An 18024-nucleotide genomic window follows, 5' to 3' on the forward strand; every position below is an offset into this window, starting at 1 on the left:
TTGTGTGTGTTTGTGCACACACACATGTATATAGCATGCCATATACAACTGCAGTTAGTTGTGTATAAGTTTCTGTATATGGGCTTGTATACTTGGGCATCTTATTTTTCTTGGGCAATAAGGAGTATGCCTTCTACTTCATTTGTATCCCCTACAGAGCGTAGTATATATAGTACAATGTAGACTGCATCAAAGTGAGTGTCTCAGGAACTTAAAATTATTGGTCAATCTTAAAAACCAATGTTAAAAATGAAAAATTTATTTAAAAATGATAGAGAACACTGTAAAGTCATACAACGTCAAATTAATCTCCTATCTTTTACATTTTTCTATCTCAACTACAAATTGATGCCCATTATGATAAATGAAGTATTCCAAAATTTTCATGTCTTCTAAATCATGAATAAAGAAAGAAAATATTTTCAGTGACGTTGCATTGTTAGATATATTTTATTGTGCTCTCATCCTGTGAAAATTGGTAATCTAACTATGGCATGTATGTTAATTATGAGTTAATGACTGACTAATCTTAACTCAGCCTTGGGCAAATCTGCTTCTATTTGCTTCCTCAACTGTTCAGTGGGGGAAAATGACTCCTGCACCACAGGCATCTTGAAGATTTTACTCTTTGAAAATGGAAAGTGCCAGACAGATATTTTCATGACACAATGACTTTGAAGTTGAGCAATGAAGGGGCTACCTTCCAATGAAACTAGAAGGGGTGACAGATGGGTATAACAAGAATTTTGAAACTAAAACTGGCTGGGACTCCAAGTTTAACATTACCCTCTAACCACTTCTTCTCCTCTCTGCTTTGCCCCTTTTCCTATTCCCAAGCAAAGTATCAGGTGATCAAAAACTAGGCCTTACCCTTCTTTTAAGAAAGTGCCATACTGCTAGTTTCTTGTGGTTTTGGAGGAAAAACAAAATCCCGTTTGACTCCTCACTTCAGTAATGTCCTATAATGCCTGTTTCTGTGAATGATATTTATGGGTCCCCATTTTCCAGGTTATTGCCTTGGAAAGTTATGTAACCAGACACTGATCTAAAAGAGAAGTCATACCTGAAGTTTATAAAGTATTGAATTTGTCCAAAGTTGAGTTCTTGTTCACAGGAGGAGAGCCTGGGACACTTTTTGTTAGGTTAGCTTTCTCCTTTGCTGAGTCTGAGCACTTGGAATATTTTAGTGTTGGCCTGCTGTGACTCACTGCCTGTCCAGTGGCTTAAGAGATGCTTAAGCAAGTCCACAATATGTCTCTCACATAATTAGACACTGGGGTATGCACAAAAGGACACATTTTTTTTATGCATCAGTTATGGGGTCATTTTGTCATCAGCCCCTATTTCCACTTTCTCAATACAGCCTAGTAAAATACAGTATTTGAGAATTCTTATGCTTTGCCCTTTCCTACTCCCCAAACCTGATGAAATGCAAGTTTTTATTGTTGTCTTCCATGTGAGACGGATCTGCTCCATTTCAGTTGTAGGGAATATTCTTAACAAACACTCACCCAGTGTGTTCAGCAGCAATCAGGCCATTAATGATGATGTAGAAGTTTATTAGAACATGAAGAGAAGAATTACCTACAAGTAATTCCGGAGTGCTGGCTACCAGGAGCCAAAAGCCTCATAGGCAGAAATTCATTGAATAGCATGCATTTATTATATGTTGGCTGCCAGAAGTTTAAGCACTTGAGCTCAGACTTGCTATTAAACCCTCCCCAGCATGCGGGCCACCCACCAGTTGCAAGGCATGATGACACGACAGATAACCCGCCCTCCTTGGTAGCAGTATGGATACGGGTAGTAACCTAGTAAAGGTTCACAGACGCGGCGGCAGTAGCGGTTGCCTCGACGGCAGTAAATACAACAATAACCTCTCTCATCCAGCATGGGGTCGAATTCTATTCCATTTTCAGTCTGAAAGAAGAAGAAGCCAGTGTTGGAGGGGGCAGGTTCACTAGGAAGAGGTCTGCCAAGCAGGGGAGGAGTATAAGACTATAGGAGTTGGGGACTGGTGAGCAATTAAGTTCCTGAGCCTGGTCTTGGAGATACATCAATGGATTAGATCAAGATTGATTTTATTTTTTTCAATTAACAAAATTTTAGAACAACTTTATTGAGGTATAGTTGATTTACAATGTTGTGTTAATTTTTGCTATACAGCAAAGTGATTCAGTTATACATATATTCTTTTTCATATTCCTTTCCATTATTGTATATTACAGGAGATTGACAAGATTGATTTTGAATGAGTCTTCTAGGAATTCCAAGCTTCTTAAATATTTTTTTCTTAAAACAATGACCATTATCCTTTCAGTGACTTTGATCTGAGGGGTAGTGAGTTTTGTGAAGGCTCTTTGTTTTTCCCCTAACAAGAAAAACGTGAACAGAACTCACATAGTCATTGATTGGGAGTTCTTCCTCGCTTGCTGCTTGTCTGGTGTGACGGGTCTTCACCTTCACTTGAGGGACCACCCACTGCTCATTTTGTTCAATGCCTTTTTTTTCATTGGTAGGAAAGTGAAGGTCTTCACCATCCTCCTCAAAGTCTTGTAACTCTGAAACTAAGGTAATAAACACAAAGTTGTGACACAACTGCTTTGCTTGGGGAACTAGCATTTGGGGATAGAGATTTTCATTGTGTCTTCTCACTGCCATCATTTAGGCATGAATGAACCACTTTTCCAAGCTCCTGCAGCTGATATCTTACGGAGATCTTCCAAAAGAAATTTGACCATTCCCATGTACATAGACTTCTTTGCTCATTTGGCATCACTTACTGCTTTGCCTTATTAGCATATTAAATTAAAAACTGAGGGCAGGGGACTTTGGTGTCTCCTACAATGATTTTACCCATGGCAGGTGCTCAGTAAATATTTTTTTGGTTGCCTGGTTTGATTCAGTGCCCTCTGTCCTCCTTCCTCATCCCTTCTCTTTCCTGTCTTAAAAAATTTTAAACTTGGTATTTAGAAATTATCTTAGATTTACAGAAGAGTTGCAAAGATAGTACAGAGTTTCTGTATACCTTTCACCCAATTTCCCCTAATGTTAGCATCTTACATAACCACGGTACAATGATCAAAACTAAGAAATTAGCATTGGTACAATACAATTAACTAAACTACAGACTTTATTCAGATTTCATCATGATTTCCACTAACGTCCTTTAGGAGAAGAATGTTGAAGCAGAAGTTGTAGTAATTGCACTTAGTTGCTTTTTTTTTGCTGGTTGTGTCTTTGTTGCTGCGAGTGGGCTTTCTCTAGTTGTGGGGAGCGGGGGCTACTCTTCCTTGCAGTGCGTGGGCTTCTCATTGCGGTGGCTTCTCTTGTTGAGGAGCACGGGCTCTAGGCGCATGAGCTTCAGTAGTTGCAGCACTAGGGCTCAGTAGCTGTGGCTCGCGGGCTTAGTTGCTCCGTGGCATGTGGGATCTTCCCGGACCAGGGATCGAACCCGTGTCCCCTGCATTGTCAGGCGGATTCTTAACCACTGCACCACCAGTGAAGTCCCTAGTTGCCTTTTTTTAAGGCCAAAGAGTACCAATAGATGCCCACATTGGTTAGAGCATTCTCTCTTGGGAAGTGTAGTAATCTATGCTGTCCAGAATGAGGGAGGCCAAATTCTATACTAGGTGGGCAGAATAAGATGTCCAGGGACTTTGCCCTCTCTATGGGCTGACTGGAAGTTGAGAGCTGGAGTCTTTTACTCTGGCCCTTTAGCACCCAATTACTTTTATACTGGTTCCTAAAATAGCCACAGAGAAATTTGTATTGCAGTGACTGTCCTATCATCCGGGGAGGATGCCACCATTTGACATAGAAAATCCTTCTTGAGACAACAGAGCATTGTTTTGGCTCTTCTCTCCTCTGTTCTTGGGTTGGGTACACAGTGGTTTGAGCCATAGTCTGGTAGCCCGACTGCAATGAATATAGATGTGCAGAGAGAGACAGATTAGCTTTTCACTATCACTACTCACATTAAGGTGGCGTTACCTTTGCTGGGATATTTAAAAGCCTGTCAGCATTAATTTATCTGATTTATAACTTGGCTGTGAAAAATTCCCTCCTCACTGGCAGTCAGCATATACAGTTTCATGTAAGAAGATATAAGCTGATCATTTGTTTTCCTAGAAGTGTAGTCTCTGAATGCTGGAAATGTTACTGACTTTGGAAAACAGAGGAGGAGGAGGAGAAGGAGGCCATACCTGCTATTAGAGTGGGATTGATCCAATACATGGTCACGTTATCACAAATCTCCAGAATTTTGGAATTTTTGAGAAAGTCTCGGTTTTCAATAGGCTTTTCTGCTGGGACCCAAATCACTGACTGTTCAAAGAAAGTTGTGGTAATTTCTTCATTCTGAGAGAAGAAAGTAGTTCAGGGTGGGGATAGGCAGAGAAATTAATAAAATGAGTGAGACATTATGGGATCCTGGAAAATACCATATTTCGAGTCTGAATAATAATTCCAGTCCCAGAGCTCCCAGTGAAGTAGGTGCCCTTGGGAGAGTTAACAACTGGTCCCTCCCTCTCCCATCTAACAGTAGGGCTGCTCACTGAAACAGGAGCCTTCTCGGCTACCATTTCCCTTAAAGTCAGGAAGGCTTTCCATCATTTTCTGGGCCTCCCACTGGGCCATGTATGTTTTAATTGGGGCTTCTGGAACCCTGAGTGATTTACATTTGTTTTCTTTCTTTTAAATGGATGTTGTGAGTGCCCGCCGCCTTGTTTTAGGTTTACGACTAGGATTGCAAGCTGAATTTGATCTCAAGCTGAAAAACACTCCTATAATCCAAATTGGTGAAATCACTTAAGTAGCAACAGAACCTAATATTTTGGTTTTACAAGACTGTGTGTTAATGGTATAGTTGTAGTACCAAAGATACTTTGTTTCAAAGTCAGGTCTAACTTGTGACTTCACTGGCCTTACTACTATTTTACTCCTTTCATTCTAGACGCTTAGAATTTGTCTCATAGGATGTTTTTTGTTTAGGCAGCCTCTCTTATATTGTCAAAAATGCCCCCTTCTCTTCTGTTTCTAGTGTTGGAAGTAGTTGTCTTGTGTACCTAGCTCTTAATCATTTGTTTCCTGGGCTTTGACATTTTTTTCCCCTACTCTTAATAAGGTTTTTCCTTTTCTCTTTTGTTTCTTTCTAGCTTTATGATTTCAGTGTTTTTATTCTTTGAAATATGGCTTTGTATAATTTTTCTCCTAGTCACTTAAAAGTCTCATCTTAGCTCCTTTGCCCTTGAGTCTGTAAAGACTTGGGATGCATTGAAAGGGACTGTATAAAATGAGGTTTGTACGTTGACTAGCTTTGTTAGCAAAATCAGGGCTATTTATATACCTGCTCTGCATCTTTAACATGTACAAAGTATGGATACAGTGGTGAGGGAAGTGCAGAATAAGAGGGTTTTTGTCATTCAGGACCACAAATTTGTCTCATAAAAAAAATCTGTAGCCTGAATAAAAAAAAATAGGATTTTCTTGAAGATAAAGCAATTTCACTATCATGAGATGAATACTTGTGGTATTTAGACAACCTGACAATATTAACTGAAGAATAAATTGGGCCAAAATGAGACATTATGGGCCTTTGCGTTTAACGTTTTTTTTTTTTTTTTTTTTTTTTTGCCATGCCGCATGTGGGATCTTAGTCTCCCTGCAGTGGAAGCACGGAGTCTTAACCACTGGACTACCACGGAAGTCCCAGCCTTTAACTTTTTCAGAAAAATAAATCTTGTTGTATCAGTTTGGGAAGTATTGCTGGCTGGCCCTACTCAAACGCTTACATTATTTTCTGTAAAAAGCAGCATATGATATTGGGTATAATAGCTTTTTATCTTCTTGATTCTCCTTTCATCTTACTTTTGCCCCTAATATCCTGGAAGTTGTTCTGTTCCTCAGATGCATCCAAATTAGGCTTATTAAAAAAAAAATCTCCAAAACTTTTCACTTGCCATAGACCTTGGGAGCAGAGCATCGTCTTTGGGGGAAATCTTCTTTTTCTTAGAAATTCTAGGAACCAGGGTCTGTAACTTCTCTGGACATGAGGAGACTAATATCATGTCTGTGGGAGCCAGTGACAACCCCGAGACTTGGGTAATGGAAAGAAAAAAGTGATCCCCACGCCACCTCACCCCCCAAAATAAGAAAAGTAAAAGAAAAAGATAAATGGGTAGGTGAAAATTAACATGGAGAGAGTTGGGCAGGAGAAAAGTGAAAAAGAACCTGGGAGAGACAGAAGAAAATGAAAGAGGTATTTACAGTATATAGAGTGGCCACTGTGCCATTGGCATAATCTCAGTTTAGATTTGCCAGTTAAACACTAAAACAAATCAACCCAACCCAATATTTGTTTCTTCTGGCTACAGTGGAGGTAGGCTGTCATAGATAGCAGCATACCATAATTACAGTCAGGATATTCAGGGAAAAATTAAGTCTCCTAGGCCTTACCGATGGCTATATTTTAGGCAATAATCCTCCATCTCCCACCAGGCCTATAGCGGCCATTCAGCAATTGCATTGGTGCCCTAGGTCAGGGGTCCCCAACCCCTGGGCCTGTTAGGAACCTGGCTGCACAGCAGGAGGTGAGCAGCGGGCAAGCGAGTGAAGCTTCATCTGCTGCTCCCCATGGCTCCCCATCGCTCGCATTACCACCTGAACCATGCCCTGTCCCCAGTCCGTGGAAAAATTGTCTTCCATGAAACCGGTCCCTGGTGCCAAAAATGTTGCGGACCGCTGCCCTAGGTTACCTCACCATGGCCTGGGAGTGTGCTTTCAGAGAATTTGTATTATACTGTAGTTCTCACCTTCCTTACTTTTGTCTTTCCTAGTGATATGTTAAAGGTGGATTATTCTATTAGCAGCCCAGCATAAAATGGTAAGGTGAATGAACTGAAATCTTTTTTAATTTAATTTTTAATTTTTTATTGAAGTATAGTTGATTTACAATGTTGTGTTAGTTTCAGGTATACAGCAAAGTGATTCAGTTATATTTTATATATAAATATATATATGTATATATATTTTTTCTTTTTCAGATTCTTTTTCCCTGTAGGTTATTACAAGATATTGAGTAGAGTTCCCTGTGCTATACAGTAGGTCCTTGTTGGTCATCTATTTTATATATAGTAGTGTTGAATTAAAATCTTTAGAATAGGTGAATGTCACAGTGTGACAAAAGTGGCAAGGATCCAGGTGGCCTTGGGACTTTTTTTCAGGACTTTATCTTTAGCAGGATTGGTTTTGTTCCTCCGGCTCACCCCTTTTATCAGAAATCTTTGGTTTGGAAGCAAATGTACATAATGGTTACCTGGGTATAAAAGTACAGCGTTGGACTTAAAAGCATGAACTTTAGGTTTGTTGAAAGGCCTGAGTTCAAGATCCCAGTCTGCTCTGCACTAGCTGTGTAACCTTGGACAAGTCACTTTTTGGTCTGCATCTGAAAATGGGGATGATAATAGTACCTGTCTATAGGGTTGTTGTGAGAATCAAATGAGGGTAAAGCATTTAGTCCAATGTCTGACACAGAGTTAGCCCCCATAAATTATGGCTTTTACTATTACTATTATTTTTCTTACATACCTCATCTATTTCTTCCTCTGGTTCAGAAAATTCAGGAATCACTTTAATCTGAGTTTTGATGAAGCATTTTTGAAGACCTACAAAGTAAATGCCAGTGTATCCCTATAAAACAGACAAAAAATAACAAAACTTCCTGAAATAGCCACAATTAATGAGTTTCATGGTTTGTCAGGGCCCCAGGCTGGCAAAATTTGAATTCAAAGGGAAAGCTTTGTCTTATAAATTAAATGGAGGCTACAGGCTATTTTTAACTTGACTCAAATGTTCTAATATTTTAAGTGGGAAGCTTTAGGGGGAAAAGATCCAACTTACATTTTTAAAGTCATGCACTTCCAATGTTTCATCAGTGCCATTTCCACTTCTGAATATTTCAGTTCTGGTCACGGGATCAATTTCCATGTAAATCTTCTTCTTCTCTCCGTTGCTGTAGAAAGTGTGCTCCATGTCATATGTCTGGGAGAACAGAGGAAAACAAGCTCTAAGATACTCAGTATGTCCCTTCATAAGACACTTTAATTGGGTAATATCTGGGGCACCTTCTTTTTCCAGAGCCTTTGCAGAGAGGTGCCATCTCAGCAGCTTGCTGTTGGGAATTCTCTGAGACTCGAGATTAAAGTGAGGTGTTTCTTGGCACTGGAGCTGATATGGGGATCCCTTCAGAGCCAGTATTTTGTATTCAAGCCAAGTTGCTGAACTAATTACTAACAATTCCAACAGTTTTCTTGGCAGCCTTGAATAAATAGCAAATGATATTTTGCAAGCAGCCTGTAAGGTGTTTTCCACTTGTGGTAAGCAGAGGAATCGCCAAAAACCTATACTGCTTCTTTAAGCTACCACTTCCCTTTCTAAGTACGCAGTAGTCACCCACTTACTCGCTGTGAAATTCACTAGGACTGAGAAAGAGATTTGAACAGATTTAGAATGCTTAGGCATTGCTCTTTATCTTATCCATCCAGGCATTTAATATTGTCTCAACAGTCTCGGATCTGTACTTTTTAGACTCTGAAAACTCTGAAGACCATTCTCCTTGGTGAACATTAGATAATCGTCTTACTCTGACCTCAATGGCTTCCTTTTGTCCTTTAAGCTCCAGGAAACATTTACTGCCTTCCCCTAACCTTTTCTGTTATGGGCTAACCAAATTCATTCAGTTGATTCCTGATTTTTCTTTTCCAAACCCGATTCAGCTGACTTCAAGTTCTCCAGATTCTCCTGCATATAGAATTCAACAGCTGTGAATTGTAATATGCACTATGTAATATGGAGTCTCCCAAGAAGATCGCCTTGGCAAAGCTGCATATCAGGTTGCTCTTGAGTGGTTGAAACAAAACCCCAGACTCTCTCCTACCCTCTAAAAGAGATAATTTTTCTAAGGGCCAAAAGGACCAGTCCCATAGAGTATCCCAGTCTATTAATAAGCCCATTACTTATAACTGAGGACATGTTTATAGCTAGAAGCAAATAAGTAACCTAAAGGAATTTGTTACCTGTCACAAACCAGGCCAGACTTGATGGTGCCATGTGGAAGTCTATCTTATCCCTGTTGTTAGGAGGCCTTTGGCTATCGAGTTTTTTCATTCTCATTTTTCCTTATGAAAAACATTTGGTAAAGTAAAAACCTGAAAAAGCAAGTCATCTACAGGGCCATTGTTGCTTTCTAATAATACTGTTCCCAGTGGCAGTCTTGTATTGCTTGTGCTGGGTTGGGTTGTTTTTTAATGTCTGCCGGTATCTGTGACTGAATGTTAGTATAACCTGGTCAAATTTTCCCCACCTCAAGTAGAAAAACAAATTGGAAGGGTTTGTAGAAGCAATATTACTTCAAGTGTGAAAAGTTGATGTAGTCGCTGAATAGGAAAACAAGAGACAATGTCATTTACCTTTTTGCTGCCCTACAGTGCCTTGGACATGGTTAGAGCTGAAGTATGTATTGAACACATTTTCCCCATCAATGGCAAATTCTCATCTTCCTAAAGAGAGGTTTTGAGCATTGGCAAGGTCTTTTAAGAGACCATATTTTAAAAGGGGAAGGAAAACAGTATTTAGAACTTTCCAGCAACTGCAGAGTTAACACAGCTAGTCTGGCCTGCTTTGTGACAGGTAGAAAATTCCTTTAGACTTGCTATTTGCTTCTAGTTATAAATTTGTCCTCAGTTCCAGCTCTGCAGCCAGCTTGAGAAACTTCTACCTATGGCAACAAATTGAGCTCTCAGTGGGCCTGACCTAAGTAGAGGAGAGAGGCATCTACTTCAGATCTAGCCTTGTCAGATCTCCCAACAGGGGGGAATTTCTTTAGAAATACTATCCATTGTTGAGACAAATGTCGACACCACTAGTCATTGGGGGTGGGGTGGGGTGTTTGTTTCATCAGTAGCACAACTGATGGATTATTGCACGGAAAAATGAGGTTGGAGACTAGGGGAAGTTGGAACACTGCCTACCTGGGCAAAAGGGAAAATACAGGCTGTATTTTCAATCATTGGTAGAAGACTATGGAACCATACTGGTGACATTTAGGATTTCAGTGTACTTCTGTGGAATGAGTTTTCCTGCACTGTTGGCAATGCACTTCACTTGGACACCTTGCTAGATGAAAACTATTGGAAACTGCCAAGCTCAGCAGATCTTGATTATTTTCAGCATTCTTTCAAAGAGGTTTTTTTCTTTTTTGGTAGGGGAGGAGGGGTCCATTCTGATTGTATTCATTCACTAGCATGTTGCCTTTCTGTTTGTAATGGTAGTGGGCTCAGAATGACTTCATTTATATGTAAAATCTGGGTGGGGGGGGGTAGGGAGCTATATATTCACTCAGATGGAATTCACTATCAAAGGTGCCCTTTTGGAACAGACTGTCCTTTGTCTAGGAAGATGATGCTGGTGGCCCACTTTGGACTGCTTAGGGATGGGTTTGAGCAAATCCAGACATACTGTCTCATCCGGGTCCCTGTGGAGCACATTGCCTGGGTAATGGCTATGCAAGCTTCACTGGCCCATATGAAGACTGAACTCATGCCTTTGGCTTCAGAAGTACCTTTCTGTCTACTAAGCTCATTGGCTCAGGGGCTGAGGGTCTTTCTGGAGATGAGGGAATAAATGGTTTTGTCCCCTCCAGGTGCAAACTAAAGCAGAGAAGGATGACCGGTCTGTGAGAAGTGTGAGTGGGCTCCCAGTAGTTCATCTCAGACTGCCTCCAGCTCAGCTTTATTCCAGGAAGGACAGAGTATGATGAGAAGTACACTTCCACCAAACCGGCACATTAGGGCAAGTTAATCTTTGGTGCTTCTAGCTTCCCTTTTCTGTTCTTTTTATATCCTGACCTCTTTGTACCTTCGTAGCCCTTCCTCCTCTTTCCATCTCCCTCTATTCCTCTGTCTCCTATCTAGACATCTAGGAATCTCATGGTGCTTCAGGTACCTTATATCAAAGAAGAAATCAATCTGACAACTGATCTCACACTAAGGTATTAGTGATGGGTGTTTGTCTGTTAAAAAAAACACACTAAGGTATTAGTGATGGGTGTTTGTCTGTTAAAAAAAAATGAGTGCAATACTTAACTCAAAGGAATGAATTACTAATGGTGGTTTTTAAGCACAATGGCACCAGGAATAAGAGATATATTAAGGGCAAGGGCATCTTTGCAGCAGCGCTCAAATGGGTTCCCACTCCATCCACACATAAGGCTGGTCTCAACTATGAAGGTCCAGAACACTGGCGTTGGACAGGTAAACCAATGGGTGGAATATGACTCAGAAGTAAAACGAGATAGATACGTGGTGAACCCCAAGGAGTTAGGGATGTAAGAAGACCACACTGACAAAACGTGGAGAGAACACAAACTCATTTCTCTTCCCTGCTCAGGAATTCTTTCCTCAGTCCAGTTAAATTCTCCACTCAGGCAGCAAATGAGCCCTAACATCCTCCTTTCACAGTTTGCTGTGTTTTCTGGCCTCAATTTGTGACCATCTCTGAGATCAGAAAAGAAAGATTTTTATAAAAAGTAAAGCTGCCTCAGACCTCAGTGTGATGGATCTGTTTCGAGGCAGGTAGCTTTAACTTGTCCTGAAAGGGATTTGAGGACATTTGGCTTAGGTTTGTTTTTTGAAGCCTATGATTAATCTAGATGTTCTTCTCTCCACCTTCATTTCTTACTGTCTGTTTATGAGGTACACTCTCCAAAGGTGAAATACATGCTCAGAAGAGCTGGCTAGCAGGTGTTAGGCTGGAAGGAAAGGAAGGGAATGCATTGTATTATATTATACCAACCTAGCCTGTGGGAATTAAAGGGCCTCTGGGTATTTCTTTAACCAACACAGAGCAGACACATTGTTTCTTATGCAAAGTTGGACTCCTGCATCTTCAGTCACCAGTTCTCAGTCCTGAAAAAAAACTGGCATAGGCAGCACAGACATTCCTCTTTTTCAAAAAGAAAAAAACCCCATTTCTTTCATGTCGAACAGCGGTCCCCAACCTTTTTGGCACCAGGGACTGGTTTCGTGGAAGACAATTTTTCCACAGACGGGGGGGTGGGGGGAGGATGGTCCAGGCGGTAGTTCAACTCCTGCTGTGCCACCCGGGGCCGCAGACCAGTACCTGCTGGGGGTTGGGGAGCCCTGATCTAGATCCTCAAGCTGGCTTGGAAGTTTCTCCCTATCCACTACCCTCACCACTCCTTATTCTTAAATGCAGCTGAAGAATAGTGAAAAGACTCTCTAGACCAGGTTATAGTCTTAGCCTCAAGTCTGCCACTTACAAGCTGTGTGACTTTGGACAAGTCACCAAGTGTCTCTGGAGGCTCAGTTCCCATCTTTATCTCTCACCCATTGCCAAATGCAATGTTGAATAGTTGAGAAAATCAATTTTTTAAAAAATTGAAATGTAGTTGATTTACAATGTTGTATTAGTTTCTGGTGTACGGCAAAGTGATTCAGTTATCCATATATACAAAATATATAATAATATATATATTCTTTTTCAGATTATTTTCTCTTATAAGTTATTATAAGATATTGAATATAGTTCCCTGTGCTATACGGTAGGTCCTTGTTGTTTATTTATTTTGTATGTAGTAGTTTGACCAAACCAATTCTGTTCCGATTTGGCTAACACCTGTCAGGTTGAACCGTTGGACTGCTACTACCTGTTGATTTCCTGGGCCGCTTTCCCTACAGTAGCCCCAATCCCACTCTCAGCCACTGAAGGACAGCTCCCTTTGAAGACCTAGGTTTTTTCTGGCTGGTACCAAGTAAGTTGCCCAGCAAATGCCTTAGGAGAATGAAGAGACGGAATACGAATGTGCCCCTAGTAGCCGGAGTCCTACTCTACATAATCGATGCTGCCCCTTGGCAGCCGAGACCAAGAGCTAACCCGTGACAGTGGCTGGACAAGGGTGGACTTTGCTCTTGAAATGGTTTGAGAGGAAAATAAAATGAAGTCTTTTAAAAACGCTGACGTGGCACCATCTGGTGAAGCTCAGTCCCCCTGCTAAAGAGGTTTCAGCTCCATCTCCGTCTCTTCCCTTGAGGGGATGAAATGCTTCTCCAGACCCACATTTTACCTATCAAACTGCTGTGTAGGAAAGCCCAGGGAACTCGGGGAAGAAAGTTGTATCTTTGTGAAGAAAGATAAGTGAAGATAAGTGAAAAGATAAGTGAAGATAAGTGAAGAAAGTTGGTCTCTGGCCAACTTAAAGAAATAGGCACAGGAAAGCCCGATCCAGACTTAGCAGGAAAGTGCTTTTTCTGAGCAAAAGATTTTCAGCCTAGAGTGCTGTTGGGCCTGCAGTCTTGAATAAAACTCTTTTAATGGTCATCTGCAGTTGAGGTGAGGGGGAGGCCAGATGGATGCCCACATATCCTACCCCTTCTCATCTCATCCTGGTAGTATGCAGAAGTTGAGGAGACATCCCCAGGAAACTGTGGATTGCTGTGTGGGCTTTAGGACTTAGCCTTTCAAAATAGCCCTAAAGTCACCAGGTGGTTCCTATATATGGCAGGAAGGGCAGCATTTCATTAATTTAGTTTATTATTCTTCTGCCTCATGCTACAAAGGATTGGAAGGGATAGGCTACAAGGTCTGTGTTACATCTATCAACTATTGGTTTAAAGGCTGGAATTTTTCTGAATTGTTTTCTCTATGTTGGATGGATTAGCTGGGGAGTTGATTTCTGATTGTTTCAGGTTTAATGTGTAATACAGGGAGCTTTAAGCAAGAATGTTTCTCTTGGGAATCTGCTTCAAAGATGTCTGGGCAGTCACTGCCTGAAAGTGAAGTCTTGTGATGCTCTCTCAAAATCTCTGGGAGTGAATAGGTCCTCTGCTTGGTTGAGAAAGCTGAATACAGAACTCGATGGACCGGCTTTCATTCAGCTCAAGTGGCTTCTGTATGTGGCTGTGGGTTGGGGATCTGTAGCCTGTAAGGGAGTGCAACAGCTCTCCGAAAGTTAGTCTTCCTTGTTTCATTTTATTTTCATCTCTCTCTCTCTCTCTCTCTCCCCCGCCCCCCCGTTTTAGATCAAGAATCTGGATATTTTAGGGCTTCCCTGGTGGCGCAGTGGTTGAGAGTCCGCCTGCCGATGCAGGGGACATGGGTTCGTGACCCGGTCGGGGAAGATCCCACATGCCGCAGAGCGGCTGGGCTAGTGAGCCATGGCCGCTGAGCCTGCACGTCCGGAGACTGTGCTCCGCAATGCGGGAGGCCACAACAGTGAGGGGCCTGCGTACCGCAAAAAAAAAAAAAAAAAAAAGCATCTGGATATTTTATCCCCACCAAGGTGGGAGGTAATAGAAGGAGGAGGGGGGAAATTACTGGCATGGAAATGTCAACACCAGATGTGGAATGTTAAATAAACACTTAATTATAAACAGATGTCAAAAGCAAAATAAAAAGGATGTGTGGCGGAGACTAGAGGAGCAAATGCTAAGAACTTGGAGAAAGTCCCGGGATGCCAAACACATCACTGTCATCCATAAGCACAGCAGTATCACCGGTTCTCTCCACCAAGGGCCCCAAGAGTCCCCACAGGTCCCACAGGCTTGTAAAGGAAAGTCCAGAAGAGCCTGGGTTTTAATCTGCTAACTGCTGTTTCTTGCCAGGCCATACTCTTTAGGGGAGCCTCTTTAATTTGTGCAAGATGCCTGGATCCTTTTCCTCTGCAAATCTTCTTCCAAGACCAATCTGACTACTCTTCACTTCCCAGCAATCATAAGTCAGCTCTGAGGCAGGCTTATTGGCAGCCCTAGCCATTGGAAACAACAGATGTTCCCTGGGGCTTTTTGTCTGGGAACTAAAGGTAGTGGGCTTAGTGGAGCATCCACATCTCCAGCTGGTTCCTCAGTTTGCAATGGACCCAGCCTGGTCTTGTGGGGAAGGCCGGGACTTAAATATCAAAGGCAGTAAATTGTAACTCCCCATTGGAACAGAGAACAAACAACCTTTGTTTATGGTGGAAAAACTTGCCCCAGGAGACACCTATTTATCGTCTTTTACCAGATTACTTTGTAATGATTTTGTTCATTTCTGAGAATCCCTTTGCTAAAAATCACATCCTAAGACGGATTACTTCTTGAGAGATTTGGTTCTTGATAAACTTTATTTGGTAGCATACCTCACCTCTTCTGTGCATGCAGTGACTCATTTTTACATTTGGTTTGAGGAATCACAGGATTGCTCCTTATAATGTATTAAAAAGTGAACTGGAGTGAGAATCAAAGACAATATAACACAGAAGCAGAGGTGACCATGGGCTCTGTTAGTGAGCTTGGCACCTTACTAGATAAAAGCAAGGTCCCCACCTAGTCATTTATAGTTGTACCGAGACAAATAGCATTGTAAGTTTAGAAAAACACATAAACTTTTTCAAAATAGAATTTGCAATTCCAATGGCTAAAATAAAACTAGAAAAACCATCTGGCCCCTTGTTCAGGCAAACATGTATGGGTGGTCAGAAGGGCTAGCTACCTACTACACCCAGCTAAGAACAGTATGGCCATGGAGGATGAAAGGGTTTATTCTCCTCTAACCCATCTGTAATTGTCAAGAGGATCCAAGATTCAATTTGTGGGACAGCATGTTACCTTGGGAATTAGCTAAGTAATAGCAGAATTGGATTGGTATGCATCTTGGCACTCTTAGTCATTTGCTGTTTCTTTCCTGATCTCAATTACTTTGCCCACCTTGCTAGTCTGAATATAGGTGGCTTCTCTAGAAAGACATGTGAACAGTAAGCAGTTCAGAAGCAGAGAGCAGTGGGAGAGATAAGAGAAAGGGCTAACTATAGGCAATGGATGATGCGTGAAATCCTTTCTGGAACAAGGTATAAATAAAAAAGCAAGTAAACAAAGTTTGCTATTCATTCTCCCTCTGACTTAAACTTGATAAGGTAGCCTCTAGTACTAAATGAAAGTGGGTATGGTAGCAGAGGTGAAGAATCCAAAGGTGGCTATGCCTTACTTCTCTGTTTTCTTTTGGACACTTGTCCACTTGATTTTCTATTTTCTACACTTCCTCACCCCCTGCCTCTCCTTCCTCATTGATCCATATTCTTTCCTCTCTGCTCCTATCACTCCTTTGACTCCTAATGGTTCATACCAATTATCTTCTTGTATTTTATCCTCCCTACTGGATTTTTGCCTTTCCCTTCCTACGTCTGTTATCAAATAGAAATGAGCATCCCATGACAACAAATTAATAATAATGGTAGCAATAACAACATCCCACATGCAGAGAGAAAAATGTAGCAAAGCCAGGAAACCATCTTCACCGTTCATAGCTTGTACATTTATTAATTCTCTTTCAAATGGAAATTGTTGGCATGAAGGGACTATGATTTTCTTTGGGTCACATCTAAACTTAGCCACTGTGTGTGAGCCCGGGAGTAACAATAACACTAAGGTACACTAATATCAACTACAATGCAGCCAAGCTTCACCAAATAACCATAGTATCAGAAGCGTGATATCTGTGATTAATGACTTGGTGTCACTTTTCTACTTTGTAGCATTACTATTTCAGTGGGACACCAACGACTGTGGCTCGTGAGAAGCTGAAAAGCTCTAGATTTTTTGGTTTTCTTTTTTGAGTCACAAATAAACATGAATTCAGGTATGAGAATTGCTCCTTCTGAAAAGGAGTTTGCTGCCTGTCCTCACAGCAGATTCATTAAGTCAGAAACATAATCCCTGAAAATCCTTTGCTCCCATTTCTCATGGTTTCTTCTTATGTGGTAGTATAATTACTTTTCCATCAGTTTCTGCCCAGATAATTGAAAGAAAGATGGAAAGTATTTTTTCTTACAGTAAAAATTTTGCTTCTGTGAGGAATCTTAACTCCTTATAAAACATAATAAAAGAATGGGTAATTCTACATCTTATCATTACTAACCAAAATGCAGAAAACATATTTTTCCTTTACCAAAATAATTAGGCAAAAAAGAGAGAGCAAACCTTGACTGAGTTTTTCATACCACCAAAAAATACACACAAAAAGAACTTAATGACTTTCATTTTCAGAGTAATATATATGTCAATCACTAATTAAATTCAATCAAACTCAAAACAGAAACACTGGATAATAATGTGCATTTACTCACTTTTTTGGGTGTCTCAGGCCAGAAGTGCTTGCTCCCCCAAAACAGGACAATTAGAGTTAGGGCGAGGATACCAAACACCAGTCCACAAATCTTAAGTGATTTACATATCTTCTTGGATTTAGAAGCTTCTGCCTAAGCAAAGAACAGAGAGAATAAAACAATACACAATAGCCCTTAAAATTGCAAGCCATAATTCAAAGTCACTTGATTTCACTTTTTAATGTTCATATTGCAATATGATAAATCTGTGAAGCCATGCTTCTGCTCAAAAGGGAATAAAAATATGAATCAACTTACATTTAGAATGTGACAGTCCTCACAGTTCTCTGGAGGATTCTTTGCCATGGTCTCTCAGCACACAGCACTCTTTCCCTGCTTTGAGAGGACTAAGAGACCACTGCTGAGGTGGAGTTGCAAGTGAGTCGGCTAACAGATGCCAGAGGAGAAGCTGAATTTATATGGCTCAAATATGTCATACCAGAGCCTGAGGGAGCCCAGGGGGCTCCTGTGCTGCAATTTGTTACATAGATATACCCATATATGTATATAACTTCTGTGCACAGAATTCCATCCAGAATGGCAAAGACAGAAGGTTATAATGAAAACTATTGTCCTGGGGGTTGGTTTGGAAGGGGACCAAGCCTAGGACACATTGAAATTATTTTTCACTATGAACTTAAAATATCAGTGGCAACACACACTGCACACTCCAGAAATAAGCAAACAAAACAAAAAAAGAGGAATGAAGTTCTAATTTCAATTCCATTTGCTCTAACAAATATTTATTGCAGGCACTGTGCTTGGTGTAGGAGATTCAGGAATGAATAAGGTAGTGCCTTCTTCACTATGTT

The 18024-nt window shown here is 40.9% G+C and overlaps 1 protein-coding gene across 2 annotated transcripts; it reads right to left on the reverse strand.

The window, feature by feature from the left end:
- Positions 1–1535: 1535 nt before the first annotated feature.
- Positions 1536–17695, reverse strand: TNMD (tenomodulin). Of its 2 annotated transcripts, XM_004317194.3 has the most exons (7): positions 17471–17676; positions 17174–17305; positions 7900–8040; positions 7588–7689; positions 4206–4359; positions 2401–2567; positions 1536–1920 (listed from the first exon to the last, which is right to left on the reverse strand). In XM_004317194.3, the coding sequence occupies exons 1-7, from the start codon at positions 17516–17518 to the stop codon at positions 1711–1713; spliced, it is 954 nt and encodes a 317-aa protein (XP_004317242.1). In that variant the 5' UTR covers positions 17519–17676; the 3' UTR covers positions 1536–1710. The 2 variants fall into 2 exon arrangements, with proteins under 2 accessions (XP_004317242.1, XP_073655719.1); XM_073799618.1 differs by lacking the exon at positions 7588–7689 and having other exon boundaries at positions 17471–17695.
- Between the last annotated feature and the right edge of the window lie 329 nt (positions 17696–18024).

The sequence above is a fragment of the Tursiops truncatus genome, chromosome X (assembly GCF_011762595.2).
Source record: "Tursiops truncatus isolate mTurTru1 chromosome X, mTurTru1.mat.Y, whole genome shotgun sequence".
NCBI classification, from domain to species: domain Eukaryota; kingdom Metazoa; phylum Chordata; class Mammalia; order Artiodactyla; family Delphinidae; genus Tursiops; species Tursiops truncatus.

Excerpts from the sequence above, each read along its gene's own strand:
- TNMD (XM_004317194.3), bottom strand. The coding sequence starts at position 17,518 with ATGGCAAAGAATCCTCCAGAGAACTGTGAGGACTGTCACATTCTAAAT. Across the intron at positions 8,041-17,173 it reads GGCCTGAGACACCCAAAAAA|ACATATGACATGGAGCACAC; the intron begins GTGAGTAAATGC and ends CTGTTCTCCCAG. Across the intron at positions 2,568-4,205 it reads CAATCCCACTCTAATAGCAG|TTTCAGAGTTACAAGACTTT; the intron begins GTATGGCCTCCT and ends TTATTACCTTAG.